The sequence below is a fragment of the Bombus vancouverensis genome, chromosome 2, assembly GCF_051014615.1.
Source record: "Bombus vancouverensis nearcticus chromosome 2, iyBomVanc1_principal, whole genome shotgun sequence".
In the NCBI taxonomy this organism is placed as follows: Eukaryota; Metazoa; Arthropoda; class Insecta; order Hymenoptera; family Apidae; genus Bombus; species Bombus vancouverensis.
The window spans coordinates 7,531,437-7,551,924 of NC_134912.1; the positions used below are offsets into that span (position 1 = coordinate 7,531,437).

Consider the following 20,488-nt stretch of genomic DNA (forward strand, 5'->3'; position numbering starts at 1 on the left):
CTTCTACTCCTATCGAATCATGTAACGAATGAAATCGAATTTGTACCACAATGAATGAGATCTCAGGCAATTGTGTATGGCTATCTATCAAGTAGCCAGGCTGCTGCTGCTGCTGAGAGAAACAAAGGGAAACGAAGAGATACGAACCATATCGACTTCGGAAATCGGACCCATACTGCGCACCATGATGTCGACCTCAACCGTGGCTGGTGGACCACCGAAGTCTGGTCTGACGCTGTTGTCGTAACCGCGAAGAAGATTGTCCAGTAGCTCGCTGATGTTGCTGTGATTGTTGCTCTGCGTCCTCTGCCTCGTGGACGCTTTTGCTCCAGTAGCCGCTCTGAAACATTTTTCAAAACGATCGATCTATACATCAGTGAAAAATGCGTGATTTTAAGAGAATCAAATGGGACAAGTGGAGGTAATTCAGAGAAAGAAATTTTGTAAAGCGGATTGATTTTTTCTCTTTGAGAGCGATTTGAAAAATTAAAAATCTTATACGAAAAGAGCTGTCTTACCTAACTCGTTTCTAACTAATTAACTTAACTGATTAACTAACTATAATCAACCAAATATGATTAACAGTGCAAACATAATATGTACAGGTTGTCCAGACGTTTTAAAAACGCCACAGACACGTGTCTTTTGCAGTATGCGTTATCGAGACACAAACTTAAAAATTCCACGCGCCGCTGGCATTGCCGAAACACGTTTCCCAATGTGTCGAAAACAGTTAGTTCGGAGCAGTCGCTTTAATTTCTTATATCGTCCTATTGAATTTGGAAGTTTTTATCTCGGTGGCGGATAGTGTGAAAGACGTAAGATTGCAGTGTTTTGAAAACGTCTGAATGTCAAGTACTAAGAATCGGGTATTAAGTTGTCTCAAAATTTTCTTTCGTTTTACAGGAAAATAATAGATACACAACATTTTTTGTTTTATATTATTTTACTGAATTATGTATGATCCATTTTGTACTATTGGAATAATTCAATAAAATGGATAATTAGATAATTCAATAACATAATATAGAACAAAAAAACTGTTGTGCATCTGATATTTTTTATAAAACGAAAGAAACTTTTGGGACAACCTAATATAACGAAAAATAGAGGAATCCATTTAACAATTTCAATGTTACCTCTGCAGCCAAGCATTTATTTATATTACAATATTTGGTGGATGAAACTGTATTTAAATTTCATTTCTTTAGTCATACTCATAAAAATATAAAAATGCATTGAAATCCACAGTCCAGTTATCGCACACACGTAACAAATCCGCGAATCGTTAACTGATATTCCTCGAGGTCGCTAATAGCCCAAGGAGTTTCGATTACTCCATCAATTTTAGCATATACAGAGGCCGGTTATTCATCGAGTTCGCATCGTTGCAAACTAGTAGGCAACTACTTGGAATATCGTGGTTCTAAAGCTCGAACGTGTTATAACGCCTATAAGAGAAAAACAAGGAATGTCCATTTTTAGTTGCAGATTTTATTCTATAGAACGTACTTTATCGATGACTATTAAGATTACAGAGTCATCGAATCCGAAATTATTATAAAATAAAAATGTTCACGTTGGATGATATCAAATATTCAGTATGTTAATTAATTCGCTAGGACAAAGAATATTCTTTCTCTCCTTAATTTCACTATACTTTTTATTTATTCACTATAATTGTAAATATTTATGGAAATTCATGTTTTTCATAAATTCATCAAACACTCTTGCTTTGCTGAAGTGTTAAAATAGTAAAACTTGATTTACTCGATGAAACTATTTTGTGCCATTCTTCGTTCGTACTTTTAATCTTTCGAACGTTATATATTTTCGATTCACTCGCAAATTCGTGCGTACTAGCGCATAAGCCTTTGTAAACGCATTACAAAACAAGTCTTTGCAAAGCACGTGCTAGGTCGTTTTGGTTTCCGTATCCTCTACATTTGAAAGTATCGAGGACATTTGGTCGTACCATAGTGTTTGCCGTTATCGCAAACTAAAGTTGCTTTGTACCACACAGCTACTGCGAAAGGGATCGTCGAAGAGGAGCGAGAGATGCAAAGGGACGGACAGAAGGAAACGTATTGTACATTTTTGAAGCAGTTTGTAGCTGAAATTTGATACGATTGGGATTAAATCAGATGGATTTAATTTATATTAATAATTTTTAATGGTTGATAAATACATAAAAAAGTAATAAGGGTAACGGAAAATATATTTCGGCTACTTGAAGTCTAATAATATTTATTCTTGATATTTATCTTCTTAGTGTTATTTAAGTATTTAAATATTTGAGAAATTGCCCAACGATATATATGATTTTATAAACTTTCTAATTTGTAGTATTTTAGAGAACTTTTTGTGCCAATGACTGAATGCGTTCCCACGCTACAAATCTCTGATTCATCGAAACGCTTTTTTACCGAGTTTACTTTGATCAGTGAACTGAAAATTCTCCAGCGTGACCCCTTTCCCCTGTGAAACATCATATTTGTTCTCCCTTCGACTTTAGCTGTGAAATAGCAAAATTACTTCCACGTATACCCGTACAAAACATCGTATTGTCATTCTCCTGTTTGAAAAAAGACACCGAAAAAGACTGAAAACGAAAAGAATCCACAGAAACGCAAACACATTCTCGGCCCACCTCAAACATTTTCTCTTTTTAGTTAAACTAATATACCTCAAGCGTTTCTCTCTCTCTTTCTTCCCCCTATTTTCTTTTACCTTCACTTGGAAAAAGAATTTAAAAAAGTAAGAAGGACACTAAACAGAGAAACAGTAAATTTGTTGAGCCTAAACATTTTCTCTCTCTATGTAAATTAATAAATCTCGGGGGTTTCTCTCCCTCTCTTTTCTCTATTTCTTTCTACCTTCACTCGGGAAAAAGCATGGAAAAAGAATTTTAAAGAAGTAAAAAGGACACTAAACAGAGAAACAGTAAACTTGTCGAGTCTAAACATTTCCTCTCTCTCTATGTAAATTAATAAATTTCTCTCTCTCTCTCTCCCTCTCTCTCTTCTCTATTTTCTTTTATCCTCACTCGAAAAAAAAAGAAAAAGATAGAAAAAGAATTAAAAAAAAAATACAGAAGGGACACTAAACAGAAAAACAGTAAGCTTTTTGGCCCTGGTGCCTCATTTTTTTCTCTCGTGTTCAATGCCGTTTCGTTTATGTTTCACGGTACAAGCAGCACATGTGTACACGTGGCACAGTGTACACACTCGGGGGGTGGAAATTGGGACGAGGGAATTTCGCCAGGATAGAACGAAAATTGCGGCTGGATCGTTTTTAAACCGAAATAAAGCGGCATTTTAATGCCTGTCCGTTCTTTTAGGTCACGATGAAAACCAGCTGCTCGATCGGACACGTTGCCACTGTTATCCGTTACCATTCCCGTCTACTACTCTATTTTCTAGGATCTCCTATACTAGCGGTCCTCTTTGTTTGCTGACATCGTGCCTTTCGATCTCTCGATTCTTCTCGCCGCGTCTCTTCCGTACAGATCGATGCACCATGAACGACTTTTGCCTCGTGACGATATAAGCGGCGCATCGTCGAGATACACATGTAAGAGGCTTTGGATATGCTTATATAAGGATTTACATATTGAAATTATTAAAAGACAGTTGACCTGTTTGCGAGGGAAATAAGAATCCGAGTGATGCTTTCCAAGGAACGTTCTTTCTTTCATATAGCTGATTAACGTTCTCCTCGACCTCTTGCTAGTCTTTTATGTAAATATCAAGGCGAATTCTCTTTATGGATCGACGAGAATTTTTCGCTTCTTCCGGAGACAGCAAAATTTCTTGCCTATTACAGATCTATGATGAAAATAGATGCTTCGCCGCTCGATTCGTACAAGTTAGCAGCACTTCGCTGTTGAGAAAATTAAATCTCTACTCGTTCGTTTCGACAAATGTTGGAATTTCTAGTTGATTAAAAAATTGAACGAAAGTTTCTCGAAATATTTGGAAGGACTGAAGGAGTTTGTTCTTGAATGACCGTGTCGTACGCTTCAAGAGACTACGATAAATGATATATATATACGATACAAAGGAGTAGAAAAATAAAACGAATTCTTATACGAATGGAAGGAACTTTTTCGCGCGATTACAAAAAATTTATGCATCGGATTTAGACCGCGTGCAGATCACGTCAGATTTATGTAAATTCTTTCACAAATATTTTTGGACGGGCATATTCTGAAGTTCACTATAATTACAACTTTATATAATTATATAAATTTTACATAATTTACAATTATGATTTGTATATGAGTTATATAAACGTCATAGGTCCTTTACACATTCGTGAACTGAGAATTCCAATTAGTTTACTCGATCGATCGTTATTTACTTAATTATTCGTTCTTTATACGTCGTCCGAGATGATTGCATTTATATGAGAAAATCGATATTGTTGCAAAAAAAATTATTTTAAATATGTCTTCACGCAACTTTAGAACGAGCAGAGCATACATCGAACGAGATATGATGTTTTCGAAATTCTAAATTAAATTGTTCGCATGATGAAACGAGGAAATGGACAATTATGAGAATAACTCCAAGAAATGGAGTGTTATTCAGCCACCGCCTCGAATTGGGTTAATTGTCTGACAAGAGGGTTCAAATCAAACAGGATTCCAACGATCTGCATTACGACGCTCATCCAACTTCGAATATTCCATCGTTGCATTCACGGTTTCTCGTCGAACGGACACTGGAAAATACATCCTGAGCTGAGAGCTTGACCCATCGCATAAGATCAATCGTACGACTTAATCATATTGTACTTAAGTGTCTCTGTTATCAGATGATTTGACGTATCATTTTTATTAGCCTAGATATTTCTATGTTTGATATCTGTAATTTCTTTTTATGATTTACGACGAGACGCGACGCTTTGATACAAAAAATTGATTTTGCTTTAATTATTACCGATGGTGGAATACGTTAATGCAATTTTTGTTAATACATGTTTTTCTGTTATTAATCTGATTTTGTTTAAATCGTTTCTTTATTATTCGCATTTATTTTCTAACTTTCTATTATTGCGTAAACAATTTTTTTTAGATAAGGCAGAGTTATGTAATGTTATTTTGCTTTTCTTTAATGTAGCGAGAAAAATGAGCGTATGATATTTGATCTTCGATCTTTATGATAGTAAATTGAATATATAGTTAATGCAGTGTAAAACTGTCTTTTTACACTTTCGTTAAGATGCTTTTATTTATATTTATAAGATTACAATTATAAAACTTGTGGCGGCTCATGGTCGTAAAGAAAGGTCCAGGGTTTAAGCGCATGTGTTGGCCACGTAATTTGCAAAACGACGTCCGAGGCTAACAATCTAGGCTAAGAGTTAACAATCACCAAAACCCATTAGTTACTCAATTACTTGACACGACGGATCAGATCCGCAGACTAAAAAGACATTACCCTCTAGATTTAAACATTAGATTCAGCTAAAATCAAACATACGATAATCATTTATTATTCACGTTATAATACCATGCCAGAATAATTTACTTATAATTCTCAATGAGAACTGATTGTAAAATTCTTCCAAATAAAAAAAAGGGCCTTCGATAATTAAAAAAAAACTGCTTCCCTACCCAGAAAGAAAACTTTCTGTTTCGACATACGTCGCGAGTGGTAAGTGAAATTTAGTCGACGACGAGCAAACGAAGAACGGTACCAGTAGGGATCAGGTAACACGCACGAATAAGATTGTCAAGTCTGTCTTCGATCAACTCGCGGAGTATTTCTTTGACACCGTACACGTCTTACCACCTCAAATTGGGAACCTCAATGTGATTTGAAAAGACAGAGGTGAACGTGTTAGCGCCACATGAAGACATCGTTTCCGTAAATCGCAAGTGTTCGAAATGGCAAGGGTCAACGAGGAAGTGCGTGCTACGAACGCCGCGGACAGCGTAGATTTCCGCGCACCGCAATTTGCGACGTATGTTTCTGACTGACTTCTGTGACTAACCGTTTCGAGCTTTTCCTCGTTTCCCTTTATATAGGTTGCCCTCGAAAGAGAAAGTTTTCTTTTAGGGTTAGGGAAACGGTTCTTTTTATTATCAAAAGCCCTTGTATATTTTTGCAAGTTCCAGGGGTTTTTCTTTTACGACGTTCTAACTTCTGACGTCGTTTCGCAGGTCATGTAACCAACACATGCGCTTGAATCTTGAACTTTTCTTTACGGCCATGGACCGCTACAGATTTTTATAATTATATTTATATTTTTAATTATAAGATTTCTTAAAAATAATTTGAAAGGTACTTACAGGAAAGATGCGTAGGAGGTGATCAAGTTGGCGAGGGCCAGTAGGACTCGCTGCTTCATGATGTCTTGGGACCGATCCTCCCTCGCAATGCGTCCTAATTCATTCATCAATTCGATTGAAACGCCTAGCGTTCGGATACCTTCTATTTCTGAAATGAGATATTCAGAAGAACGATGGTTAGTGTTTCAACAAAAATGTATCGTTCAAAGTGATACTATAATATCAAAAGTACGTTGGATAATATAACAAAATATAACAAATAATCGGCGATTATTTCGGTTTTGCCTTTTTTTTTATAGAGACTATAAATAGTCTAAGCTTTTTTCATTCTAAGACATAATTACGATATTCAAACATTATAAGTTTATAGTTCGTTTAAAACAACTGCGTTTTCCTTTAAATATTTTTAAAAGCAAGATATTTTGCCTAATATTTTTACTTCTTCCATTTTACATCTAAATAAAGAACAAAAGATTTTTTTTACCCTATAGTACTATCAATCTATCTATTTAATCATTTGTTTTTTTTCAAATACATTGTCTGTAATAATGAATATCTTTTTTAATATAGCGATACAATTTATACAATAACCCAATGGTTTATGATATACGAATATTTATATAGGATGGCGTTATCCTTTCAAGTAGTTTTACAGAGAACTGCTCGAATTAGAGAGGAACAATTTTTGCTAGCGAACAGTCGAATCGAATCCGTTTCGAGTGTCCATTCGATCGGTTATTCCGGGTAGAACGTCGATGGTGAAACTTCGTCGAGTGTGCCGTTGATGGTGATTCATTCATCGACGAGTGAAAATAAAATTCAAAATTATTCCGGCTTTATTACGCGGCAAATGGCGCAGGCGAAGAAAAGAAGAGAGAAGAGAAAAAGAGGCAAATTCACGGCGGAAGTTCGTTAAACGTTCGATGAATGATATTTTAACGATGGAAGATCTCTCTGGGGACGACTGGAAAAAAATTATCTTTTTAATGATTTGAAAAATTCAGGTTGGGGAATACAGTAAAAAATAGACCAAAGGATTATCAACGATAACGAATCAAAGTTCTAGTTTTGTAATAACTTTGCTATAGAACGATCGAAATACATACGTTGAATAATAATTTAATACTAATTTTAAAAAGACCATAAACATTGAAAGTTTTATTTACGAAGTCGATCATACTGGAAACAAATCATTGGAATTTCGTTTTTGTAATGTTAGAAGACAAAATTCCGTAATATAAATTGACTGGAAAAATTGCAAATGTTATGTTACTAATTATTTTCACTAATAATTTATAATTTACAATTTTCAATCCTATCTATCACTACGCGATAACTGTATCTTGTAATCGATAACTGTATCTTATCTATAACGACTGTTTATCCTTTTGAAATAAATATCTTAAACGAAAAACCTTGGACAAACGTACAACATTACGCTAGGTATTTTACAATCAACCAATCATCTCTTGGTCCTCTCTAAATCCTTCAACGACAAGCAATTTGCTTAAAGAACCTCGAATCGTCGTATTTTCTTCGATCAATGAAATTCGCCGTTCAAGCTGTGCATCGAACAATGATTCCGCATCACGCTTGAGTACGTGCATTCACGTCCGGTGGAGAACGTTTCAATTACGAGGTTGATCGGCGATAATTAATACTATTCTGTAACCGCGGCCCAAAGGACGGACGTGCGGGTGCAGCCAATTGACGGATGCAGAAAGGAATCGAATTAGCGAATTAATTCATCCGTTCTTCCTTTGTGGTCATCGTGGACATCGTTTCCAGCGTTGAAACTCGGTCGGAGCTCTAGTCAACGGAGAATACAGAACGATTGAAAACGGTCTTTGCGATGGCGTTCACGTTGGAAAACGAACAGGCCGCAAATTCCAGTAAACATGCCTCGACTGGTAAACACGTCGTCCTACGAGAGTACACACGCGAGTGCGAAAGCAACACTGGGGGAAAGGTACTTCCGAGGGTGCGTTTGACTTGCAATTTAGCTCACCGCGACATTCGTCGATAATCAGGTCGCTTCTCGTTCGACCTTCCGTCCTAGACATTTTCCAAAATTGTAGAATGTAGTAGATCTATCATTATATGAACACCCGTTGTGTGAATGCTTTATTATATAAACGTTCTGTTAGTTCAACGTTCTATTATTTAGACGTTACGTTATATGAACGTTCTGTTACATGAAAGTTTTATTACATGAAAGTTAGTTGTTGAACTGTTAGTTGAACTTTTTTATTACTAGAACGTTTTATTACGTGAACATTCTGATAGTTGAACGTTCTACTATATGAACTTTTTGCTTTATGAACGTTCTGTTAGTTGAATGTTCTGTTATACGAACGTTTTGTTAGTTAAACGTTCTATTATATAGAGATTATGTTATATGAACGTTCTATTAGCTGAACCTTCTGTTTTATGTACGTTCTGTTAGTTGAATGTTCCATTATACGAACGTTTTGTTAGTGACATATTCTATTATATAGCTTATTATATTATATAAACGTTCTATTAGTTGGATTTTTTTTATTATCGAAACGTTATTATGTGGATATTCTGTTAGTTGAACGTCTTACTATATGAACGTTCTGTTAGTTGAACCTTCTGTTATATGAACGTTGTATTAGTTGAATGTTCTATTATACGAAAGTTTTGTTAATTAAACGTTCTATTATATGGAGATTATGATATATAAACGTTCTGTTAGTTAAAGCTTCTGTTATATGAACGTTCTATTAGTTGAATGTTGTATTATATGAACGTTCTGTTAGTGAAATGTTCTATTACAATACCGTATGTAAACATACGAAGTGTTTACACACTTGTTTTACGAACAGAAATGTAATTGGAATTCATAAAAAATTAAGTTTAAAAGATAGCAGCAATATGGTAGCACGTGACTAATTGATCACGAAAAAACCGAAGAAACCAAGGAAACACCGAAGAGAGTACGTGGCAAACTTTTGCTGCATGAAGTGACAGAAGAAAATGAGGAAGTAGACTCGTACGAAAATGATATAGACGAAGTCATTGCAGTGTCACATAGAATAGTAGAATACAACGATTGTGATAAATCTACCATGGTAACGCTTCTCGTAGATCACCTAAATTCCGCACCATTGAACTTCTTTCTTTGCGGAGTAAAAGATATCGTTCAGACTTTGGTTTAATAATTTTTCACCGTATCTTATACATATGTATTATTAGTTTGTCCATTCTATTTGGCGTTATTTGATTTCATATATGTCGTAAACGATTTTACATACCAGATTCTAAATTTCCATTAGATTTTGAGCAAATTTCTCTTATTGCAATTTCTTTCAATGGAGATTTAGATCAAAATAAAAAATTAATTATTCAATTATATCAATTCGCTGTTCTTTTATAGATTTTGCAAGTAGATCTCTACATTTTTGTCGTGTATTTTGAATCATACTTCTTCTTCTCTGATCGATTAACCGATTCCCTGATAGCAAACCATCGAGTGTACTGATACTTATGAGGGAGGTTGTGTGTGATCGAACAGTACGTGACAATGTTCTCGATACGACGTTGTACATGAAAGAAGATAGCTGAGATAACTGTGTAAAGATAAGCACAAGTTCGACGTTAGATCATTATTGTATTAAAAAATTTGTGTTTGAGAGGGATATCTTGTATGTGAAAGTAGTTAAGTAGCAAATAATATTATAGATCGAAACTACATCGAACTGTACATAATAATTTGACAATCAATAAATTATTATTATTACAATAATAAACTGGTAAATTACAAGTTATAAATTAACGGTTACATATTTGTTAAATAGAATAATTATAATAATGTAATTGCAATATCATTCATAATGTAAATATCTTGCACACTGTGTTCATATATATAGTATTTAAATAATAAATTGCGTTTCTGTATAGAACAGATTATGCTCATTATATCGCTATAAAATGTATATAACTTTCATTTCATTACACAGTCGTCGTGTAATTGTAATACAGTTTTTAGAATTAATTAGAAGATATTCAGAAAATACAATTTAATTATCTGTATATTTTATCACGAGGAAACTCCAGTATTTCAGAAAAAAAAAGAGAACAAATGTATGTCAAGTTGTAGTATCGTTTTATGATTTCGGTATTTTCGATGAAATGATACAATTTCTATCAAACTGACACATTCAAACGTAGCTATTGAAATTAGCAACGTTTGATTGTAGAATCGAGATTAAAAAATGACAATAAAACTGCCCAGCAACGCGTTGCATTACGCGTCAGTTTGCTGTTGATCCGAGTAAAATTCGATATGTTCTAATTAAATTTGTGGTTTGGAGAAATTCCAATTTGCATAATTATACCATCGATTTATTTCGGCAATGTTATGATTCGAATACCTACGTTCTCTTAGGATTTAAATCTTCAGGAGGTAAAAGTCGCATCTTACTATCTACTTTCTTTTAAATTATGTTCTCATTTATCATAAAGGCAATCATCTCTTTCTATACTCGTTACCGTGCATATAGTAATAACAATACATAATCCTAAAATATTTAGCATAATTTATGCTAATTATGTGCTTATTATGTAAATTAATAAATTCGAAACTCTGTTTTCAATCATTTTTATAATTAGACTTTTGAATGATATTAGTAAATTATCTTAATCATCAATTCATCAATTTGATATAGAAGAACTGCTTCATTAAAAATAAGCTGTAACAATGATAAAGTTAGTAATTATTTTCAAAGTTCATTATTTATTCCGTTATTATCTGTTTTTATCATATTTTATACTACTGTTATTATTATACAGGGTGTATACTGTACAGCTACTTTATACAGTATGCTCGGTTATAAAAAAAATCATGCAAATTACTGAAAAACTATCAATTGTATCACGAAAAATGGTTCAGACAAAAAGTGAATGATTTCAAAGGGGACGTAATCCAGAGTATTTAGTCTTTTTGTACATGACCAGGTAGAGATCGTATGAAGGTGATGTACGTTTTTGTAAATGGAATCATGTAATTTTAAACACAGTAATCGATGCGTCTCGGTATTCCCTACAACAATGTGTTAACCTATTCATAACAAAAAACTATTTTAGTTCAGTAAATATGTTAACTTTAATTTGTCTAACGTAATGTATGAGAGAAAAGAAAAGACGCGACGCGGTATTCTTATGTTTGCGTTACCTTTGCATTCATATGATCTCTATCTGCTTGTCCATCCAAAAAAATATAATTACACCAAACTATACCCCTTTAGAAGCCATTGACCTTTTGTCTGAACTATTTTTTCATACAGTGGACACCCTGCGTATTACTATATTATACATATTTATATTTACGTATTATATTACAGTATATAATTAATCAATCTTATTTATTAATATTATTAGCTATTATTTATTACATGACATGTTGCACATACTATATATATATACTATACTATATATTTATTATATATATTAGGTTGTTCCAAAAGTTTCTTTCGTTTTATTTGTTTATTTTATATTATTTTATTGAATTATGTATGATCCATTTTGTAGTACTAAAATTTGTATTTGTATAATTTTTTTAGTACTAAATAGATCATATATAATTCAGGAAAATAATATAAAAGAAAAATGTTGGGCATCCATTATTTCTTCATAAAACGAAAGAAACTTTTAGTACAATCTAGTATGATTATATATATATTATTATTATTAATAAATTTATATATATATATTATATTATATATGTACATCTTATATATATGATATATTATATAATTATATTATATTTAATACTTTATATCTATTAATATATTATATTTATTACATATTCATATAATTGTATTATATATATATTTTATATATATAATATACATATTATTTTATATTTCCATGCAGCGTAGTTGCAAGAGGTTGGAAGCGAATCAACCATGGTGTATGCGTCGAATCCACGACTAATGAATCGCGTACTCGATGCCGTGGTGCATCTATGTGAGGGGAAAGGATCCACCGCTCGAGATGTCCTCGACTTCCTTCGACAAACTTCCAAGGGTCCCCCGAGGAACTTGACGATGCAGGTGACAGAGGGGTGAACGTAAATTAATTTCCTACGATTCCTAGTGATTCGACATTGTCAATTGAAAATCATACCATTTCCTTACGTTTTTCTCGTTTCTTTCTGTTTATTTCAATATTAATTTTCGCACTCGTAAAGAGTTATTTGATTTTTCAAGGATGGGACGAGTTTCATGGTATATTCATTATGCAAATGATACGATTTAGTAAATGTAACGAAAGACGAATTTTTCCCACTACTCCTAGGATTTCAAACGATTTGAAAAATTTCTAAGATACTTATCGGTGTATCTCTTTTTTTACATAATAGCTAAATTTGAAAATTTAAAGATACGTGGATTTCGATTATGAAGTTATTTTTTTCACTTACGCGCAAGTAAATTTGGAGCAAGTTACTCCAAATAATTAATAACTTAAAAATCGAGAAGAGGAGAAGCGATTTGTTCGAGTTTTGACGATCGAAATTTTCTAATCGTCAAACAAATATTTTTAGTATTTTAATATTTTTAGTATTTTAATCCTTGAAGCTCATCTTTATCCTTATCTACGGTTCGATTTCTATTTTTAGTCTTTAGTGTTCGCGAAAATTTTCTCTTTGAGAAAATTAAAAATTAGAAATTCCTCGAAATTACGTGTGATAGAAAGGCGAACGATCTGCGAAGGGCTGGTTCCACGAATTTACAAGATTTTCACAATGATGCTGTAGTTGGTTGTCAAACAATTCGAAGCGCTCTAAGAATCTTCGAACGTCTTTGACGATCCACCAGACGCCTCGAAGCTTCCATCCTTCGTGGAAGAAGGAGCATTTTCCAGCATTTTCCTTAATGCCGCAGTTTCCAACGATTATACATTCGAACAGACAGTGTTTGCTCCTACTTATCTTAATGTTATATTAGTGATATTTAATATCCAATAAAATTCTGCTGGTAAATTATATAATTTCAAAACAATTTCAAGTAGAACGTACAAGTAATGAAATTACCAACACTACGATTAGTCACACTTTTGACTGTTTGTTTCCTCACTAAATTTATATACACGATCACTCAAAAGTATACGGGCACTCTGATCGATTTGTAATAACAATATGCGAATTTGCGCACATTGTAAAAATTAATGCTGAATTAGCAATTAGAAGCAACACTCGTTACCTTTTTATGGAGTCATTACAATATAAATCTAAATTACATATTAATAAACATTGCAATAATATTTTTATTATATTTATAATACATATAAATGCATATATTTGCTATTTAAATATCGCTGGTAGTATTAACATTGAATATCTTACTATCAGTTTAGATAGATTTGTCATAATACTGAAACGGAAATTGGCAAAATTGTTGATATAGTTTCATATTGTAATATAAAAGAACAATTTTCTTCTCTCGAAGTTTGGAAGAAATGAAATTTCCTCTTAAAATTGTATTTTTGACTGTGTAAGAATATAAACTCGATGTTAACTTTGTTACGTTTTCGCTAAATATTTAATGGATTTTCCATTATTTCTGATTACTTCTATTAATTTGTTAGGTACACTATCTACCAACTTATTTAAAGTTTCCTTTCGAATATTCGCCCATGCGGATTTTATTTCTTTCTTAAGTTCCACGATATTTTCTATAGGCGGCTTATCCTGATCGTAAATCTTTTTTGCCATTGTACAATTCTCCGCAAGTTCTCGATCGGTTTCAGATTGAGACTCAAAGCTGGTCATGATAATAATTCTATTCCGAAAACTTTTTTTTTTATTTGGAAGTAGTTTACAATCGATTCTCATTGAGAATTATAAGTAAATTATTCTGGCGTGGTACTATAACGTGAATAATAAATGATTATTAATAAATGAATATTTAAATCTAGAGGGTAATGTCTTTTTAGCCTGCGGATCTGATCCGTCGTGTCAAGTAATTGAGTAACTAATGGGTTTTGGTGGTTGTTAATTCTTGCGTTATATCTATTACTCAATTTGGATATTTCTTCTTTAACTGTAGGTATCTTAAGGTCGCGATGTATTGTTTCGTTGGTAACATACCAAGGTGCATCTATTAAAGATCTTAAAGTTTTTGATGGGAATCGTTGAAGAAATTCTATGTTGGAATTACTCGCTGTTCCCCATACTTGGTTTCCGAAATCTTGAAACCATTATTTTGTAGTCGCAACTATATGAGTAGGAGCACTGTCTCGTTGAAAAATCGTTTCTCTGTCTATTATTTCGGTTATGAAAGGCAATATTTCGCCATGTAACATCTCCTGACATCCTACGACGTTAGACTAAAAAAAAAAATTTCTCTCCACATATCCAGACACGATCAGTGGTTTCTCAGAAATCTCAAAAAAATAGTACAAGCAACGTGTTTGCGTCTATAATTATTTACAGCACTGTCAAAAATAAGCGATAATATGGTAAATAATGAAAGTTTACATTATTTAAGCGATAAACGTTGTACCGTAACAAAAGCATATTTTTTATGTACGTTAAGAATTTTCGCCTCTGGTATTTACATAGACGCCTTGAAATAGGACTTGCATTACAAATTTTTGGTACTTCCATTATTTTTGTCCTCTCAACTTCTCAATTATAAAACACGAAAATGCGCTCAACGTTTCCCGCAAGCTTCCCATTTGTCGTTTCTTATGAGAAAAGCTTTCAGGTTCATCGGGCTCTGAAGCACGCGGTGAATGCCGGATTGTTGCGGCATAGAAGTGGTCGTTACAAGGCAGTGTTCACGTTAAATCCAGCTCCGATTAAGCAGTCCGTGAAGGAGAATAACGAACAGAGATCTGCCGATGGAACGAACATATCCGACATACAACAAACGTCTTCGAGAAGTCAATCCAACGACGAAGAGGAAAATAGGTTAATTATATAACGATCGATTAATTATGATTGAACCCAGGGTCTTTGCGTCTTTGAGTTTTTATCACGCTAAACACCGCTATACATTATATATTTCGAGAATCGATATATTATAATCAAAATGCGAGCATTCGTGCGTTTATTGGAAATTGAAATGTGCAAAAATAAGATAAAATACAGAACTATGTATAACATATCCAAAATAGAGCACTCGCTATAATATTTAGAGAGTGGAGCAAATCAGTATTTAGGTGCAACTTTTTCAGTTGTGTTAAGAAAAATGCATGTTTGCAAAGATACTCGCAATCTAACTCAAATCGACGAATGTAATTTGCGGTAACTTCTATCACTATTTTTCAATTGTTATTTACCACGCTATCTAATCGATAGGCGATGAACGTGTTTATTTCTTAGAACACGCGAGAGAAAGTATCTTGGATAGCAAGAACTTTTGTCCTCTGTACCTTAATAGCATGCTCAATCGCGTTTCATTATAACTTTCTATGATTCCCTGTGACTAGTGAGACTATGATCCAATTAATATCAGTCGGATAATATAGTTACGCAAGTTCTCGTCTTCGTAAAACGATGTTAAACGCAGACGTCATGCGGAGCAGAATGTCAACTTGTCCCTTTACGTAGGTAATCGTTAAATTGACGCGATCCTTGAGCAGTTATACTTTGCTCTAACCACTTTGAGCAATTAATCTCTACAACCTTAAAAATATGTATATTCTATAGGAAATCTAAGAAATATGTATATTCTATATATTTGCGTATTTTCATCGAAAATTAAAAAATGTTAGGATGAGACGATCAATATCTCGAGTAAATAAATTAAACTTTAGACTAACATTAACGCTTAGATTAATTCCCAGTAATTTTAAATCAGTTCACATTTTCTCCATATCTTTCTTGAAATTTTGCTTCCCTTAAGAACGATTAAGGTAACACGTAGCAATAAAAAGCTGTTTGACGATGTTCTGGAAACTTGGGAGAGTATTGAAGAATTTTGAGCGGCTTTTTTGAACTCTACATAAAACAGAAACTCAAAAAATTGGGGCGATTAATAATGCAACAAGGTTGATATAGTTCAACAAATTTTTAGTACTATACGGATTAGAATAACATTGGTAATAACATTATATGGATTCAATTGTCGGAGTAAAGTGTTAAATCATAAGTTTCCAACGTCTGAATTTATAGATGTTAGATAACAAAATGTATAATTGCTTTCGAACTGCTCATAGAGTCTTTGGAAATTCTAGATTAAATGTTTGCCAACTACTTGCGGAACTGTGTTTTCTGCACAGTGCGATGGTTAAAACTGTAATTCGTTATAACGATATGAGGAGAAAAGGCGTTTTTAACGCGAGCTTGAATAATTTTTCGTGATTTCGTTAAAATATAATACTATAATAATAAAAGAATTAGATAATGAAAATATTCTGATGAGACGCGATAGAAAGAACAACTACGTTGCAGAGAGAAAATAGAAAAATAAAAAAAAGACACTGTTCGATAACTATTCTGTCAATATCCCGATACTCCCATTCCGGAAAACTTTAGATCAGTTGAAAATCGGTTAATCATTCTATGCATTGCTCCATACAATTTTCGCTTTACCCGAAAAGTCATATTTCTGTAATGCGACTGCAGCTTTAAAAGCACTGCATTCCAACGAACACGTATAAATACATACCCCCGTTCTTACAGAAAAAGGCATTTTCCGTTTCTATAGAAAGTTTTATAGATTTAAAAAAAATTGTATTTCAAAGACTACGTAGAAGTGTATATATCCTTCAGCCCTATAGAAAAGGACATTCGCTATTTTTATAAGAAATTTTATAGATTTAAAAAAGGTGTTTTCTATAGAACTCATCGAATATGTATCCCTTTTTCTGATTGAAAGAACATCCTCTATTTCTTTTATAAGACTTACGCAGATTCTTGCAGATAAGAATATCCTCTATTTCTAGACAAGGTTTTATAGATCTTAAAGCCCAGTGCGCGCGTTTCAAAAAATACGCACAAACACGTGCTTCTCATTCTCATAGAAAAGTATATTCTCCATTTTTATAAGAAATGATTTTTTCCATTTTCAAACGTCAGAGGAATAAAAGTATTCGACTATATCAGAAAATAGTTACTTCCACTGATTCATATTGCGTTTCATCTCAAACGTTCATAGGTAAATGTATTTTTTCACGTTCTGTTGCTATACCGGATCGTTTAAGCGTTCGAGCTTAATTTTCACACTGTTGTAGGATTTGGAAAAAATTTGAAATACTTGTCAAAATCTTTGTAACATTATACGATTGTTCCTCATCTTACATAGATACAATTATTACATACAATTATTCCTTCGCTAGATTCCCGAAGTATTTGACTTTTTCCCATCGAAACAAAATGTTTGTTCGAAGGAATTTTCAAGGCAGAAGTTTTACTTGAACCATCAGGCTTGTCTACGCAGGATTAAGTTTAAGAATCTAATATATAACGAATATAATAAGGAATGAATAATATAACGATGGAAATTAATCGTTTAAGAGAGAAACGAAGGAGGCCACGCGGCGAGAAAAGACGAAGACGCAGCGATAGTCAGAAAAGACGAAAACGTCGCAGCAGATCCAGGAAACGCGACGAGCCAAAGCACATCGGAGAGATACGAAAACTAAAGTACAAAGAAAAGGGGGAAAGTGTTCGGTCACCGCGACACAAGATCTCGAACAGCAGGCTTGAAGCAGATATTGGAAACACGTCGGGTTCGCCTAATCGTAAAAGAACCAAGACGAAGCGGAGGGATCCAAGTAACTACAGCGATTTGTCGGACTGTAGCGAATACGAGGATAGAAAGGCCAAAGGTAAAAACTACATACAATGCTACTTACAAATACCCAGACACTTTGGCCGACTCGGAGCAGCGATATACGAAAACTAAATAAAATTAGAGTAAACTGACTATAAAATAAAAGATTAATCTTATGGAATGTTATGCAATTTGCGAGTTATTAAATCGTGAAACACGATGCACGAAATTACCGATGTTAGAATAATTGGCAATTAACCGAGATTAGCAAAATTTATGTAATTTATATTTTTATTATCTGCTATTATATTATATTTTTATTTTTCTGCAAGATTTGTATTTTGACAAGAGTTATCTTATATTCTGATAAGAGTCCATCTCGATATCGTGCTCGTCTGAAGACAAAAGACTTTTCGAATAAAAGAAACCGGGTAAAAGGGAGAAAAATCGAAACCGCAACATTTTTACTTGCAGGCTACTTAAGTGCACTCAAAGCAAAATCTCCGAGATGCTTTTACTAATTCCTCGTTGTATTGCTCTTCTTTATGGATATACAGCGTAAACCTCTAAAGATGGGTATAAAAGTTTCGATCTTACGTAAAAAGTGATAAAAAGATAATATAGATAAAACGAAACCTTCCATCTTCTTCCAGTCGGCACGGTACAGCTTTGCTTACAAAATTGAATTTTTATGTGCGCGTATCACGTTCGCTGGAGATTCGTACCTTTTATATCTTCGGTATCAAGTTGATGGTTAATTGAAATGAAATGAACGATAAACAATCTTCTGTTATTGAACGATACGTTTAATAACAAAGTCCTTGAATAAAAAACACTTTACCTCGAGTTACAATAACAACGCTCGCGTTTACTACGCACAGTCCTCTTTGTAGGTTCTCTATGTATTAATTGATTTCATTTCAATTGACTTTTACCAAAATATCGATATCTGGCTGAATGTCCCTTCCCTTTGGTCCCTTTTCAGCCGTTGCTTTCTTCGTTTTTTAAAGCCTCTGAGTTTACGGCTAAGTTTAGGGCCTCTTCTCTAGGGGAAAAGAACGATTTGTCTCGCGTAGACTTTCTCTATATTTAGACGCCGAGGACATTTTTCAGAGCTTGGCGAAATTAAACCTCTGCTCGCCTATTGTGTCTCATTGAGCTCATTGTCAGAAGACTGGCGACTATAATACTTGATTCAATTTGTGGCATAAGGGCAGATGTAAATGGCAAATGATAAAGAACCCGCTTTTTTTGTTGCAACAAAAAGTCGTAGTGACAAATCACAGAGATTTTGTTCTCTTTTCTGTCTTGACTTATTTTGTCAACAGGTGTTACACGAACTCTGATACGATTAAGCTAAAAGAGTTGTATAAATTATTTTGCAGCGAGGAGGAGAAACTCGATGTGTCCAGAATCCAGTCACGACGGATTTGGCAAACAATATAGGAGATCGATATCGCGGCATCGCAGCCCTCAAAAACAGCAATCGCAGCAATTAAATATGAAATATTCCAACGACGACAACGAAACAAGTAAATTGAATGCCAACGAGGAAGGAAACGACGAAGCAGATCAGGAAGGAGGAAAAGAAGAAGAAGAGCCTAATAACAGCGGAAGTGGTAGCACGTTGTGAAATCGTGTGAAATTATGTCAGACAACGAGGACTATCTGTCACGTCTTTCGTGTCTTACATTAACATTATGCAAAATTTTTTATAATAATCCGTTCTTTTTGTAAAACTTTGTAGGATCGTGTCCGGGAAATTAAATGTATCATTTTAGTAAACAACTCTGGACAAGGGTAACGTTATTAATAACGCTGCAAATGTTTCAGCATTATTCATATTCTTACAAGCATTATCGAAGGATACGCTTCAGCTTCCAAGTGTCATGGAATTTAGTGAAATTATAATTTCTTCAAGTTGTAACATGCTATTGCTCTCTATCTCACAACTCTCGTAAGCTTAACTTAATATGATCTATTTAACATAATACGATCCTTTTGATACGCGCGTTCTCTTGATTCAATCGTATCGAATTTTTATAAATTTTTATAAAAAAAGCTACGAATTTTTATGCGTGTATAAAAAATTTGAAAGTGCGAAATTACACAGAAATGAATTAAAAAAAAAAATACATCAGATGTAGGTAAAATAATTTTTTTTACCGAGACTCCACTTTTTTAACTATATTCTCGAAAATACGAATTTGCATAAAGATCTGCACTCTGCCTCTAAATCTCACACAGACAATACACGTTCTTGCCACGTGTGATCAAATTTTTACGCGGTGCTATGCATGATGATTCCCCGTATAAGTACATTGCTCGAACCATCCTTCGCTCGCAAACGATATTTCAGCGTAAACATCTATTCACAGGTTTTAATCATTCGTCATCCATGCAATTTTTCACTCCCTTGGTACTTTATTTCACGGTTGCCACG

General features: G+C 33.7%; 2 protein-coding genes across 4 annotated transcripts in view; one reads left to right on the forward strand and one right to left on the reverse strand.

The window, feature by feature from the left end:
* The window catches only part of Grd (GABA-gated ion channel), a 95,169-nt gene that overhangs the window by 42,854 nt on the left and 31,827 nt on the right, over positions 1 to 20,488 (reverse strand). For all 3 annotated transcript variants that reach the window (XM_076627702.1, XM_076627704.1, XM_076627703.1), the window contains 2 exons: positions 6,299 to 6,446; positions 148 to 340 (listed from right to left, as the gene is read on the reverse strand). In XM_076627702.1, the coding sequence (XP_076483817.1) occupies positions 148 to 340; positions 6,299 to 6,446 (341 nt within the window). The remainder of the gene's footprint in view (positions 1 to 147; positions 341 to 6,298; positions 6,447 to 20,488) is intronic.
* LOC117162160 (uncharacterized) lies at positions 12,203 to 19,763 on the forward strand. Its single transcript, XM_033344016.2, has 4 exons — positions 12,203 to 12,375; positions 15,031 to 15,236; positions 17,787 to 18,100; positions 19,431 to 19,763. Exons 1-4 carry the CDS (start codon positions 12,229 to 12,231, stop codon positions 19,676 to 19,678), a joined length of 915 nt encoding a protein of 304 aa, XP_033199907.1. The 5' UTR covers positions 12,203 to 12,228; the 3' UTR covers positions 19,679 to 19,763.

What these genes read in the sequence shown, in the direction of transcription:
- LOC117162160 (XM_033344016.2), top strand. Translation starts at nt 12,229, where the DNA reads ATGGTGTATGCGTCGAATCCACGACTAATGAATCGCGTACTCGATGCC. An exon ending in CGAGGAACTTGACGATGCAG is followed by an intron (nt 12,376 to 15,030) that starts GTGACAGAGGGG and finishes AAAAGCTTTCAG; the next exon opens with GTTCATCGGGCTCTGAAGCA. An exon ending in CGAGGATAGAAAGGCCAAAG is followed by an intron (nt 18,101 to 19,430) that starts GTAAAAACTACA and finishes ATTATTTTGCAG; the next exon opens with CGAGGAGGAGAAACTCGATG.